The 17,062-nt window shown below is 43.8% G+C and overlaps 1 protein-coding gene across 1 annotated transcript in view; it reads left to right on the forward strand.

Moving 5' to 3' along the window:
- LOC130179196 (leucine-rich repeat and immunoglobulin-like domain-containing nogo receptor-interacting protein 3) overlaps positions 1-16,322 on the forward strand; it is a 39,268-nt gene extending 22,946 nt beyond the window's left edge. The window contains exons 2-4 of the mRNA XM_056392020.1: positions 6,373-6,982; positions 7,256-7,999; positions 8,212-16,322. Of these exons, the coding sequence (XP_056247995.1) occupies positions 6,428-6,982; positions 7,256-7,999; positions 8,212-8,781 (1,869 nt within the window). The 5' untranslated portion in view covers positions 6,373-6,427 and the 3' untranslated portion in view covers positions 8,782-16,322. The remainder of the gene's footprint in view (positions 1-6,372; positions 6,983-7,255; positions 8,000-8,211) is intronic.
- The last annotated feature ends 740 nt before the right edge of the window (positions 16,323-17,062 follow it).

A 17,062-nucleotide genomic window follows, 5' to 3' on the forward strand; every position in this document is an offset into this window, starting at 1 on the left:
ATTTGGCAGTCAGACTCCCCGCTGTGCCCGGCGCCCCTCACTGAGGGCTCAGTGTTGGTGAAGTTCAAAGTGAAAACATGACATATACACACACGCACGCACGCACGCACTTGGACACACACATGGATGAAACGACCTTTTGGGCTCATCTCACTTCTAATCCACTTAACGTTGTCTACATCCTGCCCACACACCAACCCAGACAGCTCCTGTCTGAATTCAGGGACATTTATAGTGTGTGTGTGTGTGTGTGTGTGTGTGTGTGTGTGTGTGTGTGTGTGTGTGTGTGTGTGTGTTCTGACATTAAAATTATTTTTAGCATGATGAAAGTAACTTGTTTTCGATGGTGTGATCTTTGTTGGAGAAGTCTTTTGAGGACTGGAAGAGATTCTCTCCCCTTAATGAACAAGCAGCACATGTATTTTAATTTTTTTATTATTGTATAAGGTTGTATCTCTTGTAAGCTTGTTTTAGCTTTTGTTTGTTGCGTTGCAGATGCTCAGTGGCTGTCAGGCATTGTTCTTGATGCACTGTGCATGATGTTCTGTTTCAATGTGATTTTGGCTTTGACTTTGGTGCCGGTAGAGAACTGAGGCTGGAGTTTGGCTTCCTCAGCTCCTGCCGCTTTCTGCTAACAAACACTCAGTACTAGTGGCACCTCACTTTGCTGCACTGCTCGGGAAAGATGCAGACATACATCAGCTCAGAGAAATCAGAGAGATCTGTGAAGTATTTTGGGGATCACCCGGCTAGAGGCGAAGCAGTACAGTAGGATGATGCGTGAGTCATAAAACGTCTCTCGTTTCGTGAAACATCATCCTCTGTACGAGGAGACAGTCATCAGCAAGGGGTGATGCTTCTTCAAAACGATGATGAACTGTGTGTGTGTGTGTTTGTGTTTGTCTGTGTGGTTGGGTGTATGTGTGTGTGTGTGTGCTGTAAGCCTCTTGCTATGCTGCAGACTCATGTTGTCAGGAGTCTATGAGAGGATTGAGACTGACAGTGTGGATATGTTACCTTGCATCCTCAGCTCAACAGCTTGTGTGTGTGTGTGTGTGTGTGTGTGTGTGTGTGTGTGTGACCTTGGACCATATTCATCAAACTTGTCTGAATTATATTTAGAGTGTTTTAAAGAGCCACTTTGCAGTAAAAGTTTTCTGCTATGACACATTTATCAATCACCTTCCTCCAACCTACAGCAACTTTTTAGAGACGTATCACGAAGCACCAGGCAGGTGCAACAGGTTCCTCACGATGAGCGACCCCATTCATATTATCACACTGTTTTCACATTGATTTCACATTCTTACTATGAAAAATACAGATTACAACCCCTTTTGCAACCCCCTCACTTTACAAGTAGCAGGTAAAATAAAAGATATTTAACATTCACTTAGTGCGTTTTTGGTTTTGAATGGCAACAAATCTCTGTCATGTTAATTCATTTGGTCGTGCATCTAGTTCTGTAATCTTATTTCTTATAATCTTATTTACTTGCAGACTTACTCCAGATCCACCTGAAACAAGAGAAACTACATACCGTGACCCAGTGAAATGGTTTAACCTAAAGTCAGGATATAGGATTTGAAGGATGAATGTGAGCATGAGAATGTGACATAACTTGTTGAAGTACATTATTTTACATCTAAGAATTATTAATTATCTAAATACTGTATATTGCAATGTGCTGTGCAATGAAACTGTACTGCAGCAGTCAAGTCCACGCTTTGTGTTTTTGTCTGTAATCAGCTGGGGGTCAAACCAGGCAGCATGTCACTCTAGATCAGCTCACACTCACTGCCTCAGTGACTCAGAGTTCTTAGAGGAAGGAAGTGGGTGAAGCTACAGTAGGATTGCATGGCACCGAGCGCCGTCACGAGTATCGTCTCTCTTTGCAAACTCAAAACAACTGCAGCGTCCTTGACATTTCACACTGCAGCTCACTGGACTGATGTCAGCTTGGAAAATGTTCCGTTTTCTTTGTAAACACTGGGAGCTGTGGTTTACGGTTCATGTTGTCGTTGGCTGTCACTGGTTGTCGCTGTCACGATGTTCATGAAGTCGACAAGTGACCAGAAGTTTGTGAATGTGTTCGTATTCTGTTTGTTCCACTTTTTTTATTCAGATTTTTTATCTCTCCGGACGTTCTACGCCTCGTCACTGTGGGGATCTGTGAAGCTCTTCCTCGGGCTCATCCTCCATTTTCTCACCTAACTATGTTGTGATGACAGTTTTTCCTTGTTATCGTCACAGCTTTAGGCATTGTTATTTTATGTTTTCTTTTTATTTATTTATTTGCCACCTTCAGTCTTGGAACTGTAAATCCTTGTTGAGACTTAAACGTAGACAGAAGAGACACAAAACACATAATCTGACTTTTCAGACTTGGAAAAGAAACTTTTATGTTTGACCTGGGCTAGCTGGTATTTCTTGAAGATAAATATGGCCAAAATTAGTCTTTTCAGACTTTAATGAAATTGTATATCTCTGCTTTGAAGAAATGTACCACAGTTGTCTTCTCCCCTGACCGTTCACAGTCCCCCCCCACCCCCTTCAAAAAGCTGCTAAATTATATTCCACACTTGACTTGGGCTTAAAATGGAGTGACTAAGCACAGATTTAATACCAGGTTTATAGCTACTTAGCAATGGAAAGTACAAACTGTCAGCTTTCCTATGGATGTAAAAATGTCAAGTTTGTGCCTCGGTTTGTTTGCAACAATAAAATGTAAAAGCTTTCTCTAATAACCTGCTGACTGCTCAACTGCTCATACATCACTGATGCTGAATTGTGTCTCTTTGAGGTTTTTATTGTGTGTGTGTGTGTGTGTCTGTGTGTGTGTGTGTGTGTGTGTGTGAGAGAGTGAGAGAGGGCGAGAGACAGAAAGCCAGACAAAGCTTAGGAGGGACAGATACTGAGGTTGAGGAGAGCCACGCTCTGCTGGCCAAATATAAAGGCTTATAAAGGCTACCAGTCAGCATGGATGACCTATTTACGGTCAGACACACTGCCTCACAAACACACAAATACACACCAGACAATGTCCGCCACCTTATTTTTCTCCATAGTTATTTGAGAAGCGTCTTTTCTTGGAGACCCTAATTTTAATCAGATTAACCTGACGGTCTACATTCGGTGAGACAACGGGTGTTTGAAACATCTGGCCGTGGTCATCAGTGTTGTGATGATGCATGTGCGATTAGACAGGGATGTCGTTCCCCAACATCTGTTCATTAGGTCAGCTGTCTAAAACTTAGCTATTTTTAGCTTTTGGGCTGATTTCCCTCCCATTTTACTTCCATTCTCTCTATGGACAGCTGGCCTGTGGCAGACTCTGCCTTCCACACTGTCTAGATAGTTGTGGGATTTGCCACTGCTGTTGCCTTAACATCTGGCAGATGTTAATTTACAGTGTGTAGTGTGGATTTGGGGACTCCTGCTGGGATTTTGTGTGTGTCGCCTGTCCAGGTGTAGGAACATGATGTAAGACTAACCCTGTGCTCTTTAATTTTCAAGAGAAATATGGAAGCAGTCAGATGCACAGAAGGACGCAGTCTGCTGATAAAACCACCTGCTGCAACAATGGTAGAAAAACATATCCTCTGTGTTTAGGATGGGAGTGAGAGTAAAGGTGTATATGTATTTGCCTGCTCACTGGATGATGGTGCAGACTCCTCTGGGTCTATGTGTTTGATGAAGTGTGTGTGTGTGTTTTAAGGATCCCCGCCTGTCCTTGAGTCAAGCAGTGAGGACCTTGTGTGCCTTGACGATGTCAGCTCACTGATTCATGCTGCGACTCTGCCACTGACCCATAGCATGACTCTCTGGGGTGGAGTGGGGGGGTTGGGGGGTGGGGGTTGGAGACAGGTTGCATCCATCACACTGCCGAAGAGCTGGGCAGATATGCACTGACACACACACACACACACACACACACACACACAGACGCTATATACACTCAGAAGAAGACCAAGACTTTATAGCCATGCTAGCAGCCGAAGCAAAGCCGTACTTTAAGCTAAATGCTAGTACATGCTAGCTTGCTGATGTTCAGCAATAATATCCTTAACAACTTATTTTATCATCTTAGCACACTGACATCTACAAATAATAGATTAAACCATATTTCATCTCTCCAACAGATATTTCAATAAAAAAAACAAGTTATCATCAATGTTATGAGCATTCATCATCTGGCCATCATGATCTGCACAAAAGTTTGTGCCAATCCTCAGAGTGGATGTTGAGATATTTCACTAAATGACTGAAAAGTTTGATCTCATTGGAATTGGCATTGGAAGAAAAATCTGATGAATTTATCCTAAAGAGACCCTAAATGTCTGTTCTAAATTTCATGGCAAACCATCCAATAGCCGTTGAGATATTTCACTCTGAATCACAAATGTCACCGTGGCACTGGAGGAAAAGTCAGGGGGTCACTAAAGTCGTTAAGATTCATCCTCGGGGGGCCATGAGTAGTTGTCAGGATATTTTCAGTCTGGGCCAAGGCAGTGAACCAACCGACAAACATCGCCAATGCTAGAGCTGTGCCACTAAAACATCTAAAATATCATCATGTCACTGCCACAAAAAATTTGCCAGATGGTGCCGGGACACACACGCAAATTTTGTTTGATTTCAGTTTATAAATAGCTTGTTACTTCAGAACATCTGTATACTCGTGTTTGTTTTTCAGATCTCTCTGTTCCTCTCCTGGGCTCTATTCCGTGGAGACACTGAGGTTTGCTGCTCTGTTGTTGTGGTCATGGTGAGTTGTTGCTGGTTGACAGTGCGAGGCTGAGTTGTTGCTGAGAAATGGGTCAGTTTCCGCAGCGGTCGGCACAGCAGCCTCTCTGTGCCTGCGTTTTGTCTGCAAGCGAAAGGAAAAAAATCATGCCAGATTTCAACCAGGTCCTTCAGATACGGGATCTGTAAACAGTGTTTTCCAGGCCTGTCGAAAATGGCGGGATTTATCCACCCTGAGGCTTAGTAGATGAGACACAATCTCTGGGGGTTTTACTGCAGTTTGTGTGTGTGTTATCATGTGTGAAAATATGAGTGTTGTGCATGTGTGCAAAGAATTTGTGTCTGCCATCATTTAAATTTAGCTTTAATCCCATTTCATCCTGTTTGATCCCATTGATGCCGACGCATTGAAACAGTCAGATATGATTAGGCATTCAAGAGGCTGTTTTTCTAAATCCAACTTGCTAGAAAGAGAATTGAGGCGAAGCCGTCAGCAGAGAGGGATACTGACAACTTTTGGCTCTTTCAACTCTGCGACTCGCCCTCTGCCCATTAAGCACAAACCAACTCATATATTATTAATCTGTTTGGCTCTTCCTCCTTCCACTGCCAGCATCAGAGTGCATTTTAACATGATACTTCCTGGTGGTGGTGATATAGTGTATTCTCTCTCATTTTCACTTCATCTGAAAAACAAACATTCAAGTAAATAGTCAAGTTTAACATCTGGGGTGTCTGGTAAGCAGTTTCTGTCTGAAAGCAAAAAAAAAAAACTTTCCACACTTTCTTATTAAGCAACATTTTCTTCAAGTATGACAGTATTCCTGCCCTTTCCTGGTAAGTGGATGGACACTGTTGTGTTCCAGATCTAATGCCAGGTGCTCTTTGACTGTCTCTGAGTTGAAAAACAGTGCGTGGGAGAGATGACAGGTTGCCTGAAGGAATGTTAAAGCACGAGTGATTCATCTCATCTTCGTGCAAGAGGGACCAAAACGATTTTTAATTCATACCCAGCAAAATGCCACATCCTACGCATACACGCATCAGCATATACCTGATCAAACACATAACATGACTTGAGTACACAGCGATTCAAACACCTATTTCTTCTCGCGTTCGGATAGGCACGACGGCGTGCGTGGTTGTTGAGGAGCTCAGTCTGTGTTTGTGCGTGGTGATAATAAATTCATTGTGTTTGTCAAAATGGAGCAGACGGCCTCAGTGCTGCAAGAGCAGAGGAGATGCAACATGCATGAATTCAGCTGAAGCAAGAAGGTCCCAGTGTCCCAGTTCTCCATGAATCCATAGATGAATTAGTGAAAAGACAAATTATGTTAAATATCTTAAAGGGATCTGGGTTCCTGTAATGGGGTCTCGTCAGTTGTATTTTAATGCCGTGTCATGATATGTCTCAAATCTCCACAGCTTTCAGTACAATATTACTTAAACTGCAGAACACATAGATAATTTACAGCCATGTGGATGTAATTTTTATGAGCCTGGGAGATGATGGATGATAGGCTCCTTTCTTTTTCACATCCTCTTCCTGTCTTTACTGACTTCTCTTTTTTCCTGTCTCTCCCCTCTCTGTTTCTGTTCCTGTCTTCTCCCTCTCTCGTCCTGCAGGTGTATGGTGTACTGACCCTGCCTGCGACAGGCGAGGAGTCAGAGGACCAGGGCCATGATTGGCTCTCCTGGCCCTGGTGGGCGTGCCTTAGTGCCATGGCCGAGGGTGTGGCGATGGGTCCTAGCTGCTTCTCTGGTTGCCATGATAACCTTGACGCTGCCAGGAAGTAGCCAGGCCTGTCCGCCACGGTGCGAGTGCTCGGCTCAGCTGAGGTCGGTGTCGTGTCAGCGGCGGCGGCTCACCAACATCCCAGAGGGCATTCCCACAGAGACACAGCTCCTGGACCTCAGCAAGAACCGGCTCCGCTGGGTGCAGGCCGGTGACCTGGCACCATACCCACGACTGGAGGAAGTGGACCTGAGTGAGAACCTCATTGCCACATTAGAGCCCAATGCCTTCGCCACCCTCCAGAGTCTTAAAGTGCTGAAGTTAAGGGGAAACCAGCTGAAGTTAGTGCCCATGGGGGCCTTCGCCAAGCTGGGCAATCTGACCAGCCTGGACCTGAGTGAGAATAAAATGGTGATTTTATTGGACTACACCTTCCAGGATCTGAGGAGTCTGAAACATCTGGAGGTGGGAGACAACGACCTGGTTTACATATCCCACAAGGTAAGCCATCCAGTATCCTGCCAGTCCAGTACATGACTGTTTTACTAATGAAAAACTGGATGGAAGAACATTTACTTTATTTTTAAGAAATTAGATCATGGAGGATCAGACTTTCATACTGGTAGTAGTGGAGTATATTCTGAGGTGTATTATACAAGACATTTAGTAGCTAATGGCCCTTTTAAGTTTCTGTCACCAGTTAAGTGTAGAGTAGTGTCTTCACATCAACACTGAACATTCACATTAAACCCCTCTGTCCCCTGTATTCTCCAGGCATTCTCAGGGCTGCTGGGACTCGAGGATCTCACAATAGAGCGCTGCAACCTGACATCCATCTCTGGCCAGACACTGTCCTATCTCCGCAGCCTGGTCACCCTTCGCCTCTGTCACCTCAGCATCACTGCCCTGGAGGACCAGAACTTCCGCAAGCTCTCCAACCTGCGGGGTCTGGACATCGATCATTGGCCGTACCTGGAGTACATCTCCCCTCTGAGTTTCCAGGGCCTGGACCTCCACTGGCTCTCCATCACCAACACCAACATCACCTCTGTCCCCTCCGCCTCCTTCAAGAACCTGGTGCACCTCACCCACCTCAACCTCTCCTACAACCCCATCACCACACTAGAGCCCTGGGCCTTCAAGGACCTGCTCAGACTGAAGGAGCTCATCATGGTAAGCACAGGGTTGATGACAGTGGAGCCCCATGCCTTCGGAGGCCTCCGGCAGATCCGGGTGCTCAACTTCTCCTCCAACGACCTGCAGACTCTGGAAGAGGGCTCCTTCCACTCTGTCAACAGTCTGGAGACCCTCAGAGTGGATGGGAACCCCCTGATGTGTGACTGCCGTCTGTTGTGGATCCTGCAAAGACGCAAGACCCTCAACTTTGACGGCAGAGTGCCGGTGTGTGCGGGGCCGGTGGAGGTGCAAGGGGTCAGCCTCAGCACCTTCACCGATTCTGCACTCTTCGATCACTTTACATGCCAGAAACCTAAGATACGCAACCGCAAGCTGCAGCAGGTAATGAAGATCATCTTCATCTACATTTAGGTTTAATACTAAGTAAGATAAGAGCAAAAGCTATTGGTTTGATAACTGAGGTCATGAGAATAGCTTCTGCTGCAAAAAGTATTATGTAACACTGTCAGATTTCGCTGTGTAATTATTCTGCTGTGTTTTCTGACTCTCCTGCGTTTATTAGTCCATGCACTCCTTTCCTCCGCCTCCCACAGGTGATCGCTCGTGAAGGCCAGCCAGTGAGTTTTCTGTGTCGAGCTGAGGGAGAACCTGCACCTGCTATTGTCTGGATTTCCCCACAGCGTAGACGGATCACAGCGAAGAGCTCAGGGCGCATTACTGTTCTCCCTAGTGGCACCCTGGAGATCCGCTACGCCCAGCTCACCGACAGCGGAACATACATCTGCATTGCCAGTAACGCTGGAGGTAATGACACCTACTTCGCCACACTCACAGTGCGTGGCCAGCCGCTTGACGCCGCCTCAGCCTTCTTTCTCAACCGCTCGCTGTACAGCGGCGAGTTCTTCAACGACACAAATCTGAACAGCACACGTGTTTTCCTCAAGTTCACCTTGGACCTGACCACCATCTTGGTCTCCACTGCAATGGGTTGCATCACCTTCCTGGGGGTGGTCCTCTTCTGTTTCCTGCTGTTGTTCGTGTGGAGCCGGGGACGCGGCCAACGCAAGAACAACTTCACAGTGGAGTACTCTTTCCGGAAATCCGAACCCGCAACTGGAGGCTCCTCGGGAGGGACCAGGAAGTTCAATATGAAGATGATATGAAACAACGCAGCCAGGGGTCCCTCGGGGGAGGCATGAGCACGTCCCAAAAACGTGTTTGACACACGCAAACGCACACAGCCACTGACTCGCAAAGAAGTTTGAAAGCACAATGTAAGTTCCTGTCCATGGCTCCTTTCAAAATTGAGCGCCCACATCAAAACCGGAGCCATGACTCGATTTGGTTTGATTTGTGAACGAGAACAAAATGACCCTGACCTCTCTGCCTCTCAGTGGTTTTATTCAGCATGTGGTGAAAAATATGTTTGAATGATACTGTAAGGAACTGCAGTAATGATAGATTGGAAAGAGCTACTTGTCATCCATGCTTGATAAGAATAATAGAGTTAAGAATCATAGGCGATAAGTTGTGAATTGGCATGATTACCGAGCTGTGGAATACTGGTAGTCCTGTCTCTTGGTTACATTAATGAGGAAATGAAAAAGATTTCCTTTTGATTAAAATTTCCCTTTACTGTATTCTGTGCAGTCAGGGATTTTAAGAGGAATGTAATTCAAGGAGACCTGGCTGCCATCCATTTATAGAATTTGTAGCTATGCTCCAAGAAAATCTGCCTTGTTAAGAGTCATGCATGTAGAGTTGCAGTTGAGAGTTAAGTTGTAAATTTATACAGCTAAATAAAACAAATGGTTTTGAAAGAAAATTTGAATATGTTTTCTATAGAGTATTCAGTATAACAGCCAGCTTTATCTATTCTGACCACGACTGAACAGTGAGGGGGATTATATTGGGTCAAACACTTCATTAACATTATCATATGTCATTTGTTTTAATGAGCAAAAGCTTAATGGATGTAGAAGATGATCTGATTATAATATTTGGTGAGAAGGAATGAATTTGGACCATTCACATAAATGACAAATAGACAAACAAAACATGATTTGGCCTTTACTACGTTAGAATTTGCGACAACGTTAGCTGTGTGAGTTTGGGACGAGCGCACTACCCGGGAGTTACCGTGGCTGCCCGTGGGCCGGAGAGTTTGGTTAGGAAGTCAAGCCCACCGGACACGGGCAGCTACGGTAACCATAGCAACCAATGCAAGCAAGAGCAAGAAGGGGCCGGGCTGGTGGCCACGGGAGGGTTGCTCAGTAGCAGAGGAGGGAAGAAAGAAGTCAATGTGACCTCTGCTTTCTCTCCTCTAGATCATATGCTCTTTCATCAACAGGAGAGGGACGACCCACCGGCCTCCGCCCTGCCCTGTCCCTGCCCTCTGCTGCGTTGGTGGACGCCTGACCTTCCCAGTGCTGCCAGGGGGGAGCAGCCTGGAGGGTTGGGTCATACTCAGAGGCAGACAGAGGACACACAGTAGCACTATGGAGGTGTTCACATACATATCAACACATTCATCCTAGTATTGTATAGCACCTTTTCTCAGGAAAAGTGCAATAACTGGCCGACAGAGTGAGTGTGCACCACAAATAGTTACTCTGTTAAAATAGTACATTCCAACAATACTGTATGTAGAAACATAAAGCCAAAATTCATTCTCTGAGAGAGAAGTGATGTATATATGTGAGTGAAGAAACAAAGCCATAGTATCTGTAGGTTGTTTTTTTATACAGTAGTGTGTGCATGATTCAGTTATATAATAATAATTATTGCCATCACTGCCATCTTACAAGCTGTCAGGATGATTACAGGACCATCTGCTGTCACTGTGCTTGCATAAAGTTGCACCCCATAACGCACACGCATTCACACAAAACACACAACATCAAGGTTATTTGAAATGGTAGGAGCAACACACATAGTTAGATGCGAATAAACATGCAAATTGACAGTGCACCACAGCCATCACAAAGTGCGATGCTGAGTGCTCTCTCTCTCTCTCTGTCTCTGACACGGTCAGTGCGCGAATGTCTCTGCCCCCCTAGCCCAGTGCATCCCCCCTCCTCAACCCCACCACCCCCACCCCCACCCCCCTTACACCCCCACTGGGTCCTCCTTTGGGAGGGGTCCCTGGCTGGAGATCGAGGATTCAAATGTAAATGAAGTCGTGTTAACCCTACCCACACCATGTGTATCGTATAGTGGAGAGTAGTACTGTGGTTTTAAAAACAACAAAAAAATGACAAAAACTTTCTTTGAAGTGTTCTGTTGTTTTGTTTGTCCTCCATTTTAATTTACTCAGCTGTTGTTCTCCATGACCTTTTAGCTGTTTCCCATTTTAAAGCTCCTCGTCCTCCATGTGGGACTGTTCTGTTCTCAAGACCCAATAAATCTCACTTACACTAGACTGCCTGTTCACATCTCAGTTGGCATATCAACTGAAACCAGACAGAGCAATATCTTGCTCAACAAAAGAGACTTAATCTAAAGCTTTGGTTTCTAATATAGTTTCACAAGTTAAATCAGAGGTATTTCAAGAGATAGCAAAATTAAAATTCTGGCCCAACATATGCCTGGGTCCTTGGCCCGAGTCTGGCCCATACACTTCCACATCTGGGCTGATTCTAGCTGTTATCCTCCAGTGTTGGCTGACAGCCTGGAAGATTTTGTGTGTGTGTTCCAGAATTGGTCCAGATGTGGAAGTAGCATCTGGCAGCCGCACTGTAAGTGGGCTGAACTTGTGCCGAGAAACCGGGCGTATATTGAGACATGAAAAAAAATGTTAATATGTGGCCCTTCTTTTTTTTCAAATACTGGATATTTTTGCCTCTTCTGGAGAGAGTGCACAGGTGTTTGTCAGTTGAATATTTGCCGAGTTAAAATGCAGCCTGTTTAAAGTAAGTAGAGATTTGCACATCATTAAATTAAAACTGGTTGCACCATACAAACTAATTCTTATGTAGAGATTAATTTGCTAGTCGCTAATTGTTTACACCCACTAACTGCCAGGTGTAACAGCTATTATTATGACCTGTTCACAGTAATGTTAAAGGTAATAGAATACGGTCGATATACGAGACCTGACACTTTATCAATTATCTCCAAAAAGGTAAACTGGTAAGGTTTTAAATGACCTTTCACCAAAATACATGATATCCCTCAAATTACAAAACATTATGCTAACAACATTAGGTTAGCATAATCAGATATGTCCCACTCGTTGTAAACTGCATGAAACACATATTTCACACATATTCACATATAAATAGAACAAAGTTAGTTTTATTTGGCTGCTAAAACTCTTATGTTTGGGAGTTATACAACTCGGAAAACTAGACAACACTACAGATGTTTACACATTGTTTTAATGGTGCAGCCTGATCTACTACAGTTTCTAGTTGAAAACTAACTATTACTAGTAGTAGTAATTAGAATGGATTTTACACACAAACTAACAAATCAATTTACAAATAGCTGGTGTAACCCAGTCCTATCACTAGCTGAACCAACTGACACGGCTAATGTTACATTGGTTTGACTGGTTATGTGAAAGATTGTTATCATGTGCAACATAGGATTTGCAAATACACAGAGGGTTATAGGCTACTATAAAAAAAAAAAAAAAGTTGGGAGCCACTGATCTCAAGCACACCTATAACAGTTTCTAAAGATAGGCTTGCCTCAGGTTTTAGAGGGCCTCATACTCTCGAAAACTTTTGCAAACTAAATCCTGCAAACTCCATTTTTGTCCCTTGTGAGGGATGATGAAACCCCGGCTTCTGTGTCAGGATTAATAACTGAACAGCTGTTAAAGATTCATGAGGCTGAATGAGAATAGATTAACAATGTGTCAGCGAGCATTTTGGCTCACACGGTGTTGAGAACAGGACGTTGCCTTCATGGACATTTCTTCTCCCTGAGCCGACCCTTTTGTGTTTCCATTCCCCGGTATTTCTCAGTGGACACTAGGTTTAGAAGACAGTGACAATGTCTGTCGTGGTTGTTGATGGTGTTATTGTGTAAGCATCAATCACAAATGTAAGCATAGATGAGGGTGTGTTTTGTTTTTATTATCTTCTTCTCCTCCCTCTCTTTACCGTCCTCCTCCCCTCTTCCTGGTCCCTGTCTTCTTAACATTTCCAACCCTCGTCGTCCCTGTTCACAGTATTAGGCTGGAATATGGTTGTGTGGTAGTAGACACGTGTTCTGTGAGTCAGTGTTGTCGTGTTATGATTTGTTGCTCCTTGTGATGCCATCGAATACGGAGCAGTGATTGGATCAGTGAAGACAAACGATGAAAGGGGTGACCCAGGTTCCCAAAAAAAACAAACAAAAAAAACCAAAAAACAAACAAACAAACATTGGTTCCCATTTCACGCCCTACCCATTCCTGAAAACCCACTTCTGGAACTTTCCCGCTCTGCACAGTGCCACTCTGGGATCTTTCTCTGGATATGAAAACCCATGGACTGTACTGTATGTATTTTCTCTGCTGATATCTTGTCACACTTAAACCTTCTAATGTAGAAAGGGGGGGTGGGGTTGTTGTTAGCCGTGTTAAGCTGTGAGCCGACACTCACTATCTGCCGACTGTGGTTCACCGAGACAAGGAAGCAGTCCATTCATTGAAACAAGCACTTGTATCTATTCAAGCTCCACAAGTACTTGAAAGTTGGAGGAACTCATTTTCCTTCAAGCTGAATGCTCTCTGAAAAAAATCTATCCTCCTCTCTTAAATTTCCTCCCAGAGCTCCATTATCAAAGGTTTTTTAGATTATGATAAATATTTTAATTGATATAACAAAGACTTTGCTAAACAATTCTTCAGCAGTTCTCCTGGTGCCAGTACGCGCAGCTTTGCAGCCAAGCCGTCGCCTCAGTCTGGCTGACAGACTCCCAGTGTTTGTGGACACCAGTGGAGCTGAGCCTGATTCATCTCCTCTGCCATGATTCTTGAGAAAGTAGGCTGAGTGATCCCCCGCTCCCTCCTCCGGTTCGTCCTTGCCTCGGGTTGGTGTACCGTAGTCTAGACGCCCCATTTACAGCAGCAGCAGCAGCAGTAACCTCACTGTTAGGGATACCTTCCGCTCGGGACCTCTTCAAAGACGGAGACTAAAATAAGACAAACCCTCAGACACAGATAATCATGGCACCATTACCAGCCAAGCTTTAATTATTCATTTTTTGGTTTGTAATATTGTTTTCATTCTATTCTTCAGTTAAAGGGGGCTTTGCTCTTAATACATTTTTGACTATTTTGTCCTCACCTGCACTTCTGCAGCCTTGGTCCAGTCATTTCTGACTCTATATTAGCTCCAAAGGAATCCATCTCTTACTCCAGATTCTACAGCTGCTGTTTTGATTGGATTAGACTTGAGTTGAATTATGGGAGCTGAGAGGAGCAGTAATGGGATGACGGAGAAGTGAGCTCGGCTGATTGGGTGATTACTTGGCTTATTAGTCTGATTTCCATAGTAGACCTCTCAGAGCAGGGTGTCATACAAATGTTGGAGGCTGAATCCATGGTGTTGTTTTAGCTTTTAACACATCTGTTACACAGAAATATTACCTGTGGCAGGTTCCTCTAACTGGGCAAAGAGTCACATTCATGTATAATAAGATTGGTGAAGGCTGAGCACTGCTGAAGGATTGTTTAAAAGCACCTTGGACAGACAACTGCTCCATCTTAACCTTGACCAGACAAGTACAAGTGCCCCCCTTTCTACGTGGCAATACTGACCCCCAGTGGTCAACGTGAGTAACAGCAACAAATGGGACCATACGGTTGCCGTTGATGTACCAGTATTGTATGTGGTAGGAAAACAAACCAACAACTCTGGGTCTCTTAAAGTGAAACACTAAAGAGAGCAAATTGACTGTTAGCTTCACGAGTCAGTGCTTCACTGATTTTCTTATAGCCATAGCGTGACCTCCTCTCCACTCCGGGTGTCTGGGGCAATGCTTTGCTCTCAGGCACCTGTGTGGGGAAAAGGTGTTATCAGGACAAGCCTCCATCTGATCAAAAGCAACAGTGCTGACCTGGTTTGCTGGGACTCAGTCTGTAGATTAGACAAATACTTTCTGATGCCCCCACCAGTCTCACCACCAACATAACAAACAATAACCAACTAGTAGAATATCACAGCATCATTCTTTCTCTGTATATGACTGAGAGCTGGTCGGAAAACGATCGGCTCCTCTCTAGAGAACAAACTTTCTTTCTTGTGGTCTTAGCAGGTTTAATCTATGCATGCCTTTTGTATACAGTGATTGGTCTTGCCAAACTCTCACCTACACTTGTATGGAGAGCTGTGGGTGCCATAGTTGCGGGCCATGGGACTGGTTGAAACAAACTGCTGTAAGAGCAAGTGAGACCATTCAAGTGTTTTGGATCTGGTACAAATCAAAGCCAGGGTCAAGTAATAATCTGCGCCTGCATTCACGGATATTCAAAGAAGTGTGCATCTTACAAAAGAAGCATTTGTTTACTTGGGATGATTGTACCTGTTCACATATCTATCCACACACAGAGGATCTGCTCGGATATGTAAGCTGTAGATAAAGCGATTGATATTCCAAGCAGGATGGTGGGACTGATCAATGCAGTATGGGGATAGGATTATTAATGGCATACTTACATTGATCTATCTTGAACCTTGTCACTCTCCCAGAATCCCTCTGGAGTAGGAGGAGGCGTACAGAGCTCTCACAGACCTGGTTGGCACTCATTCCTAGGTTTCCACATTACCTTTTAAGAACAATTTAACTTTTCCTCTTTTAAGAACGAGATGGTGCCAGATTTCGACTTTATTCTCCAGGTCTGAGCCGATGTGACGCTCTCTCGCTTCTCTCCCACTCCTTAGAGAGAGGAGGCTGTCATTGACATAGCTCTGTATTTGTTGGAGCCCTCTAATGGAAAGTGTATTTCTCAAATTTGGCTGGGATGAACTTATCCTCTCCTCTTTCTTTCTGTCTCTGTTGTCTTCTCTCTTTCTCTCTCTCTCTCTCTCTCTATCTATCAACCTGGCACCGACCTCGTTAAACATTTCAGAACATTTTTCATCGATCACTCAACTAGTTTTTGCACTAATGCATATTTGTTCCTCTTTTATACAGTCGTTACTGACTTCTGAAACCTAGGAATGGGTGCTGAGTGCCCCAATTAAATACAGAGCTAATGTAAAGACAATTTGTTCAGCTTGTCAAATTGAACGGTGTCAAGTGATGGCTCGGCTCACAATAGCGACTGTTATACAGTAAGTACCAAATTTGGACTCTCCTTTTCTCTGGCTTCCCGAACATCAGACTGTACCTGAATTATCACATTTATATTTTTGATGTGTGGATCCTTGGATACGAAGAACAGAAACTGTACATATTAGGTCTATTAGCCATATCACGTCATCCAATCTGTAGACCTCCTTGCCATGTCTGACAGAGGAAAATGACTGTTGAACTGTAAATAGTGTAGGTATAGAAATATAGGATTTAACTGCTGCTTCTTTTCTCCAGGGATCACCCATGTTTTGCTCAGTCCCATGGCTGCTTGGTCTCAAAGGGAAGGATAAAACAATAATGTACTTGTCTATAAAACACATATGAGTTCTTTTTTTATTTCAATGTATGTTTTATATACTGTCTGTCTTGTAAATTAACTCCTTTTTCGTCATAAAAGCATGATGTGACTCTGTCAACTGTGTCCTGTGTCCCTCCTTGTTGTCCGCTTGTGTCACCTGATATTCAAAAAAAAAAGGGCTAAAGTTCAGAAAACAATGAAAGTATGAGAGTAAGTATGAAACCCAAAGTGTTCAATATTGAATAAATAAGACATTGTGATATAAATAATTATTTAAATAAACACACACACAACATTCAAAGCTGCTATAATCCATATTTTTATTAACAATGTGTATGTGAAAGAGGTCGTTCATTTGATGGCACCACAGAGAATTATCAGTCCTCCTCAGCTGCAGGGGCTCATTGGTTTACTTTTATGCCATAGCATCATTTTAGGCTGTGCTCAACCAAAAAGTGCATCAGTTAGTTGATAACTATGTGTTTTAAGATAGTTATCAACTATCTGGTGAACATATTGAAGCAGTTAACAGATAGAGAGCCAGATATTTCCCTCAGTGGTATAGACCAAAAGCAGAGGTAGAAGAAGAGTGAATGTTGGACTCACGTTAGTCAGGTGGACAGAAAGACGACTCCCGATCAGTGTTAATGTTGTTCCACTACTGGGTGTGTAAATAATTAACTATTTCCTAATAAGTTTGTCATGCCAACCTAAAAGTTCATGATATGTCAGTGTTGTGTTCTGGGATCACTTCTATTGTTACACATAGCAGATATTTCTGGAGCTGATTCCAATTTTTAGAATCAGTTAAATTTGCGTGTTTAAATCTTGTACAAGCGCTGATGCTGTATGAT

This window comes from Seriola aureovittata, chromosome 12 (assembly GCF_021018895.1).
Source record: "Seriola aureovittata isolate HTS-2021-v1 ecotype China chromosome 12, ASM2101889v1, whole genome shotgun sequence".
NCBI classification, from domain to species: Eukaryota; Metazoa; Chordata; class Actinopteri; order Carangiformes; family Carangidae; genus Seriola; species Seriola aureovittata.